The sequence below is a fragment of the Acanthisitta chloris genome, unplaced genomic scaffold (assembly GCF_000695815.1).
Source record: "Acanthisitta chloris isolate BGI_N310 unplaced genomic scaffold, ASM69581v1 scaffold3299, whole genome shotgun sequence".
Classification (NCBI taxonomy): domain Eukaryota; kingdom Metazoa; phylum Chordata; class Aves; order Passeriformes; family Acanthisittidae; genus Acanthisitta; species Acanthisitta chloris.
This window is the reverse complement of record NW_008692994.1, coordinates 234795-243712: the sequence shown is the minus strand read 5'-3', so window position 1 is coordinate 243712 and position 8918 is coordinate 234795. Positions and strand designations below refer to the sequence as shown.

The following is an 8918-nucleotide window of genomic DNA, read 5'->3' as shown; positions in this document are numbered from 1 at the left end:
AAGGATAAGCCCTTTTCTAACATGCTAGCACCTAAATTATTTTTGATGGGACTTGAATTTCTCCGAGCAGGTGCCCCAGGACTGACAGCTGGCACTGCAGTATCACAACAGTGGCCAGGGAAAATGTGTTGCAGATGGCAGGGGCAGCTTTCCCTGCGAGCGTGTGAGGCATTGAGGGAGCAATAAGAAGAGCTGTCAAAGTGGTACCATGCCTAAATGGTTCTTTCCCCAGAAGAAATTTCATACTGCCTTGTATATGCTGATTGTCCTTCAGTAAAACCTAAGTGCTCTTTCTTGTTTTGAAAAGAGTGCATGCTTTAAAGCTGGACAGGATCCATCCCATCAGAATATCTCTAGAAGGGGAATTTGGCAATAGTCCTGTTTCTATTCTTTAGCTGATGGGTGGCTGTCAGACTGCATGAATAAATTTGGTGTCTGGAGGAAGTAATGGTGTATATAATCCTAGTCCTTTAGGAGCAGCACTTGACACTCTCTCATTTCTTTATAGAGCTTGATCTGCATACAAAATGTGTGGTGGATGTGGATGCAAACAAGGTTATTCTTCATCCTGTAAACACCAACCTTTCAAAAGGAGATGCCAGGTAAGATATTTTGAATTAGGAAGGTCAGGTTTCATAAATTAAATATGGGACTAACAACTAGGGAATGTAGGCCTTGATAAAAGGCTTTCAGTTTAAAAAATAATATATATATTCTTTCTGCAGTGTAATTGCCATCATCCATAAAATAAAGCTGATTTTACCATGCTGGAAAGATGCTTTGGAAACCTAGTGCTTACTGCATTTGCTTCCTGCTCTCAACAATGTATTAACACTTAATGGGTCTGTGAACTGTGTCATTTTTTCTCATATGCTGTTATGGAACAGGAGAAATTTAAATCTGTAAAACAATTTGAGCAGGGAACAGTTTGTCATTTTGGAATGAAATTAATTTCCACAGTTATTTTCTCATAATGGGTCATGGTGTAAGAAGGGGAATGGAAAATGCTGGAGAGGTATAGCTCTAAGAGTTTCTTGACAGCAGGGCATTCCATGCCTCAGAAATCCTCAGAAAGGTGGCTAAGGGCAGGAACTGGCATTAATCTGTTAAACTACTGTGAAACTGAAAAGTCATGTAATAATTGGTAGAGTTAAGGTTGTGACTGTTTAATTTATTACTTGTTTGCAAGGGGAGGAAATGATAAAATATATGCATGAAACAAACAGGAGTGCAGGAAAAGGCAAAACCTGTTACTAGATATCTATAGTCAATCATCTGTTTTCTGGGGGAAAAATAAAGGAAGAGGTCTTAAGGGTAACAGAAAACAGAAAAAAATCAGTCAAATGCATAGAAAAGCTTTGTTTAAATGCAACGTATTGTAGTTCTTTTTTTTTTTTTTTTTTTTTTTTTTTTTTTTTTTTTTTTTGTGAAGCTGAGCTGTATATTAGTGGTCAGTAGAAGTATTCTTTACCTGACCTCTGATAATTTAAACCTCTCAAACCTAAGTGGTAGTAAATGGGAGAGCAAAGAGGTCATCAGGTGCAGTATTTACTTTCTATTGTCATCAGCTCAAAGATTTATTACAGCCAGTGGGACTGTGGAGCTTTAATAAGTTACTTAAAATCAAACAGGCTGTGTGTGTGGGGTGTTTTTGTTTGTATCAATATCCTGCTCCAGAAACACGTGTATTGTTTAGCTGCCAAAAACCTACATTGATTTGAGCCTTTAAAACTGCAAAGAAATGGCAGGAAATTGAGATTCTCAGAAGGCTGAGAGAGTCAGCTAGAGCTGTATTAAAAATATTACTCATTGTTTCTCTAAAACATGGCAACCAGTCAAATCCAGCATAGTTTATACTCCCTAAAATGTGTTTCAAAAATGTTCATAGTGCAGCCATGAGAGAATATATCATGCAAATTGTGCCCCTTGGCAAGGGAGGGATGGGTTGGCAGTGGCCTTGACATCCCAGACAAGATGGTGAGCTCAGTGTGAGAAACCAGCGTGCCAGGGCGAAGAATACTTCATTTGCATCTTCACAAATAGCCATTGCTAATCTAAGCAGGAAGCATAGTAAATTTATATGGGGTGATTTAATAGAAGAGGGAAAAGTGGAGGCCCATTAACTGTGCTAAGGGTTTGCCTGCAAACAGTGAGACAACATATCTTAAAAATGTAGTTGGAGCAGTGAGGACTTGGAACAGGGACCTGTCTAGCATGTCACATCCTTGAGAGAGGCTGCTGCTGAGTTGTCTTGGCTTCTGCAGCTTCATCGGAGGAATCTTAAATATCAGCTCAAGGAAAAGGTTAGTCTTAGTTAGAGTTTTTCTAAGTTTGGGGATTAATTTATGTCCAGGTTCTGCTTCTGTTTCCAAATCCACCATCAACTAATTTTCCTTGTGTTATAAAATCATTCCTCTGTTTTCAGGCTCTTCTAGTGTCTAAAGTGAGCTGAAGAAAATCTGGCAAATCTAGAGTGCTTTTAACTAAACAGGGAAAAGTAAATAATATTGTAAATACACTGTTTAGGTGCTTGTGAAGCAGAGGGAGTTTGGAAACCTGAAGAGCTGCATTTCTCATTAAGATGCCAGGGTCAATTCAGGAACCAGGAAAAGAATTTTAGCAGCAGAACTCTGTGCTGTCACATCCCCACTTGTCATGACTCAGCCATGCTCTGGCTGGGAATGACATTTGGAAAAACAACCCATGACTTTTGGAAATACACATTTTTGTTCCCACTTCCATCCTCTCTGGGACAAACCAAGTCTGGGACATGGGTAGGTGTAAATAAATACCCCAACCTGAGGTGTTTGGGACCTGACTGTTGGAGATAGCAATTTGTACCAATGTAATTACCACTGAAATGTGTTTAGGTCTTCAGAAAAGTGTCTCTAGCTACTTCTATTTTGCCATTAAAAATTAAGGAATGGTTTGAAAATCTAAGTGATAACCACTGAACCTCACTTTCTCCTGTGTGTACAAACTGAATACATTATTTACACATTTCTCTAGAGATTAATATATGCATGTGAAAAACTCTTCCTCTTAGAAGAGAAGTCTCTTTTCATATAGCTTCAAAAATCCAGCATTCTCCTGTTATTCCTTAACCAAAAAATGACCTCTCTACCGAGCAGTTATTTTGTTGAGCAATCCTTAATGGTCTTGTGCAGATTTCAGTAACCTGATCACATACAAAAGATCAATTTTAAAAGGTATTGGTTGACCTCCAGGCTGGTCAGGATTTGCTGCTAAGCTTGGGCTTTTGTGGGGTGGGTTTGGATGAGTGGTGGTTTCTCATATTAAAATTCTACTGTGTGGAAATGGTTGACCTTTTCTTCAGTTTTCTTCACGAAAGTATTTGTGACTGAGCTTTGAGTTTTGTCACAAATTTCACACTCTAAATCAAAATTACCCCTCTGGAGAATGTGTGAACCTCCAGGGATTTGCTGGAAATGGATAATATCATTAGCATGACTTGTCCGCTCTCTTGTTTGCCTTATGTAGCTGCTGCTCTCTCTGCTCTCCCTGTTGCAAAGGTCAAGGCTGAAGTTCCTTTATCAGCTCGGGATTTACTCTGTGTTGCAAAGATTACTCATAGCATTATTACTTGGTGGCTGGGGCTTGAAGGAGGGTGTGAACTCATTTTGATCGAAGCGAATAGATAAGTCAACAGACTTGTCCGCTCTCTTGTTTGCCTTATGTAGCTGCTGCTCTCTCTGCTCTCCCTGTTGCAAAGGTCAAGGCTGAAGTTCCTTTATCAGCTCGGGATTTACTCTGTGTTGCAAAGATTACTCATAGCATTATTACTTGGTGGCTGGGGCTTGAAGGAGGGTGTGAACTCATTTTGATCGAAGCGAATAGATAAGTCAACAGGGCAACAAGGAGGGTGTGAACTCATTTTGATCGAAGTGAATAGATAAGTCGTGGGCAACAATTGGGATGTTTATAGGAATTAATTTTTTGGAAAATCTCCAGCTAGACTCTAATTACTCCAAGTTCCTTTATAGCCTTTTTTGTGTTGTTGTTGTTAACTATCAATTTGCTCGGGCTGTAATTTTGCGTTTCCCAAACAAGAGCTATTAAAAAGAATTAAGTATTTTTTGACAAGTCAGACAAAGCAGTTTTATTATCTCTTGCAGGCATAACTGTATTTGATGTGTCACTGATACAAGCTCAGAGATCACTTGTTACTCTGGCACAGGCCTATGAATCAGCTCATGATATTTGTAAAGCAAAGGATTTATTATACCTGCCCAACAAACCACCTCTGCAATTTTATTAAGAGTAATTGCTTAAAAATGAAACAACTGCTGGCTTCACTGTACTTTTGTTGCAATTTGTGGTTTCTAGCTGCTTTCCCTCCTGTTTTGGAGAACACAGAGATTCCAAAGAGTGGCACAGGGTAAAAACTCTTCCAGGGAATGAGTGCAGCTAACTGAAGCTGACAAGTGTGTTAAACCAGGCTGGGTTTTTCCTTTTCACCTATTGTAATGCCTTTATAATTAGTGCTTTGTAGTAGATAATTCAATAATTGAGGACTTTTATAAAGTCCTTGCTTTTAAGGTATCTATTTCTGGATTTAAAGCAGTTTACTTCTGTATACCCACGCTTTTTTGCTCATGAAATTGTGATGCTGAAACTCAATGTGGTTGTTTTTAAGGAGTTTTGGAAACTGAGAAAGGGGATGATATTTTCTTAGGCTTGAGGATTTTTGTGGCCTTGCAACATCTGAGCTTGATGATTTTTGCTTTGTTGAGGGACTGGATGAAGCCCAAGTATATTTTACTTATGAAGGAATATTTTTATAAGATTCTTCTACCATTCCAATTTCCATTTTCTAGTGACATCCCTGAAGAAGATTGTGGGAAGATACAATTCTGGATTACTTTCCTTGTAATTGAAACAGGGTCACCTTTCAGAGTTGTAGGTAAATGACACCTCATCATGGCTATGAACAATTATACTCTCAAAGAGAAATTTCTTCTATAATGAATTTAAAGATTGCTGAGAGAATAAAACCCATACTCACTGAATTAGTGAAAAAGAACAATAAAAACATTTTCCTGCTATGCAGCAGAAATTCATACTTCTCCCTGGAGAAGCTGTGACTACCTCTTTCCTGGAATTTTTCAAGGCCAGGTTGGATGGGACTTGGAGCAATCCAGTCTAGTGGAAGGTGTCCTGACCCATGACAGGGGAGTAGGATGATATGAGCTTTAAGGTCCCTTCTCACACAAATCATTCTGGGGTTCAAGTAGGTAATAAATTGCTCATTTCAAGTGCATGATGGACTTCAGGCGGTGGTTGGGTTGAAATAAATAGCCCAGTGTGTTAAAGCATAACATAACTTTGAAGTGAAGGTTTTTTCTTCTTACCAAGGTGAAGAACCTTTTCATACTTTTGAAGAAGAAATGAATGATAGAATCAACGGGGTTGGAAAAGACCTCCAAGGTCAGCAAGTCCAACCCTACTGTGGTTACTAGACCATGGCACTAAGTGCCACATCCAGTCTCATCTTGAAAACCTCCAGGGACAGTGAATGAAGTGAAATGGACCAAGGCAGACAAATAGGTCATAGGTTGCACTTGATGATCTCAGAAGTCTTTTCCAACCTGATTGATTCTGTGAATTATGGCAAAGATTCATCTGTTGAAAAAAATGGTACCAGAAAACAAGGATGAGAGTCTCAAGGACTAAGCAACGTTAGTGCACTCCTTTTGAAGGGTTAAGTGTAAGTGGATGGAATGGTAACAAACACAGGGAACCTTATATTTAAAACCAAATAGCTTAGTTACTAAGAACAAGATTAGGACCTTCTTGCAAGCCCACACAAGCTCCCTGCGCCTGCTCTCCGTTAGCCAGGAATCTCAAGCTGCAGAGGCAGGACCGTGTGGAGAGGCAGGATAAGCTCCTGCCTGGCACAGCCTGAGCAGTTACACAATATTGGGTGTGCACAGAGCAAGGTGAAGTCGCCTTTCACCTGGCTGTGATGTGTGGGTGACTCCTTAGCATGACTCAAGAACTTCCCTTAAAGCTGCCTAAAAGCTGAAAATAAGTCATGACGTAGCAGCTCTTGCTGTGGGGAGTGTTCCAGACCTCGTGTTCTCCTGATAAAAATGGAAAATGCTAATCTAAGTGTGGAAGTGCCTGTAGAGCGAGGTGGTAAAATTGCACATAGATTGATTTTCTTTTGCAGAAATGATAAATAGGGAGTGAATTGGTTGAGGAAAATGTACATTAACCAGTGGAAAAAAAACTTACATTAACTAGTTATAAATAAAAATTGCCTCTGTGACACGACAAAATGTATTTTAGTGAAGTAATATATGTGGAATGGTAGGCAAAAATCACAGTTAAAAGAAGGTTTGGCAAAAGTGGAAAACACCCTGATCCTGTTTATCTACGTTATGGTATCTTAGAATTTTTGCACAGTTAATCAGTTCTCCTTATATCTTCTAGAGCACCATGCAGAGAGTCAAGGTGCCTGGAGAAGAAATTCTGACATGATTATATAGGTGTTTGTGTATAGGTGTATATACATATGAACTGGAAACACTCATTGGTAGGAGTGACCAGGAAGACTTTGACTTTAAAAATCATGTATGGTAGCAGGAGCATGTAGAGGTGCACACTTCACTTCTTCTGCCTTAGGAAAGAATGTGCATGATCAGAAAATGAGGAAAATGTATAGAGGCAATGCTATATATGGAATTAATCTGCAAAACTTCATGCCCCAGGAAAATAGCGAGAGACAACTACTGCTATGTAGCCATGGAAAAATGCACATATTTGCTTGAAAATACCCCTGGATCTTGCCTGATGCTAGGCAAGAACCACTTGGAGAGCTGCCCCATCTTGGCCTATGTTCTGTGTCTGTGTCCCCAGCTGTTCATGCATTTTACTGAGAAGTATCAGCTGTTGGACACAGCCAGAAATTGAATATTGAGCTTGGCGAAGCATTTGCATGCTGTGGTACAGTTGCTATTTGACAGCAAAGCAATTTAAAGGAAGAAATATTATTGTCTCTGAAGATGGGTGAAAACTAATTGCATTACATGTGCCTGTGCTTCTCTGTATCTTTCCTGGTATTGTATTAATTCCTGATGGGTTAAACTGCTTGGGATGGGAACAGTTCAGATTAGGATGTGTGTGTGTGGAGAGGGCACAGTGTTAGCTCCTTACACTAAGGGGGAATGGCTTCCTGCAGGGGTGAGGGTTCACACTGAGACATAGAACTCTGAGAATGAAATTTCTAGTTTTGGTGTTATTTCAGCATTGTCTTCCAGGGAACAGATTTATGCAACATTTCATAATGCAGCAATGTTCCAGGAAGTTGTGGGGGGAGGGAGAAGAGTGTGTTTGTGTTCCTGAGACTGATAGCTGACATGCAGAAGAAAGGGAAGTTTGCCTCTCTCAACATCCAAACTGGTGTTTTGTGGGCACAAAACAGCTCACAGGAAATTCATGTTTGCGAAAACAGTGCCATAAGATTTTCCTGTGCTGAGGACTTTGCCTGCACAGCTCTGTTGCGTTTCGGTGTACAGCTCATTCCAAGCATGAGCTTGTTCTGTAAAATGATGATTGTTTCTGATGAGCTCCCTCGAGTAGGTATTGCTGGGTTTTATTGATCAGGTTACTCAACAGCCTAAATAAGTTAGAAGAGGGGGAAAAAATAAGCCTCATTTAAAATGGACAGAGGAATCTAAATGGTTGAATGAAATGGCAGTAAAACCATTGCTTTTTCAGTCTGTTATCAGAGTTCATTTTGTAGCAAGGTGCATTAAACCTATATTATGGAGTATTCTCCATGAACTTGCACCAGGAGAGGTTTAGGTTGGATATTAGAAATAATTTCTTTCTGGAAGGAGTTGTCCAGCCCTGGCACAGGCTGCCCAGGGCAGTAGAGTCATCCCCATCCATGGAGGGATTAAAAAAAGGTGTGGATGTGGCACTTGGGGACATGGTTAGTGATGACCTTTGCAGTGCTGATGGTTGGACTCAGTGATCTCCAAGGGCTTTTCCAACCTAAATGATTCTGTGATTCCTTGTGTGTTACAGCTAGGGTGCATCCAGCTGCCAGTCATCTATTTTACTCAAAATTGTCTTATGATATAAAAATTACATGATCAAATACTCATGATGAGTTGCTGCAATACCTAGAAATCATTTTCTTTCTCGAAAGTGTGAAGGTCATCTGTTTGCCCTGGTGAGATCTTAAATCTGAGAGGAGTCAGGACAGACAGAGGGTGGAGATGATGTCCTGAGGGCACTAGGGCTAGCACATAGGGCTCTGTTGCTGCATCTCTCCAGGCTTTAGTTACACAAGGGAGGAATTAATTTGCATGAGGAGGTGAATCCTCCCCATATAAAATACTTACCTTGTGTAAAATTGGGAAGTGGGAGTTCTGCAAGGAGAGAAGGGAGTTGCTGCACTTCCAAGTCGTGCTTTTGAGGAAGTGTGTTTGCTGCAGCTCACGTGCTTTGACTGGAGTAAAAGTGAAAATGCAGATAGAAACCCTCCACTAGTTCTTGTGGTGGCCAAAAAGTAAACAGAGCTTTGAACTGTGCTTGTATGTGTCAGTGTGCTCCAAAAAAGACCTGTAGCCCATTTTGTATTGCTTAAGAAAATAAATGGTGGGGCTTGTGTTAACGTTTTATATCTGATTCCTCTCCCACCAGCTAAGTTATACCTATTTACCTCTACCCTTTTTATGGCAAACATAAAGCAAATTAGGATTATCTGCTGTTTATAAACTCTGACCATATTGTATGTGAAAACTACTTTTAACATGAGCCATTTCCTCTTGAAATGAGAACTGGGAGGCCATACCACTACCAGGAATCATCCTTGGCCCCCTCATATTCCTTGCCTGAACATCAAGGAAGCATTTTTGATCTTGTTGCTGGTTTGCCCAAGTAAA

General features: G+C 40.1%; 1 protein-coding gene across 1 annotated transcript in view; it reads left to right on the top strand.

The window, feature by feature from the left end:
• Window positions 1–508: 508 nt before the first annotated feature.
• The window catches only part of KIF13B (kinesin family member 13B), a gene marked incomplete at its 5' end in the record, with an annotated part of 117502 nt that continues 109092 nt past the window's right edge, over window positions 509–8918 (top strand). The window contains one exon of the mRNA XM_009082894.1: window positions 509–602. Within this exon, the coding sequence (XP_009081142.1) occupies window positions 509–602 (94 nt within the window). The remainder of the gene's footprint in view (window positions 603–8918) is intronic.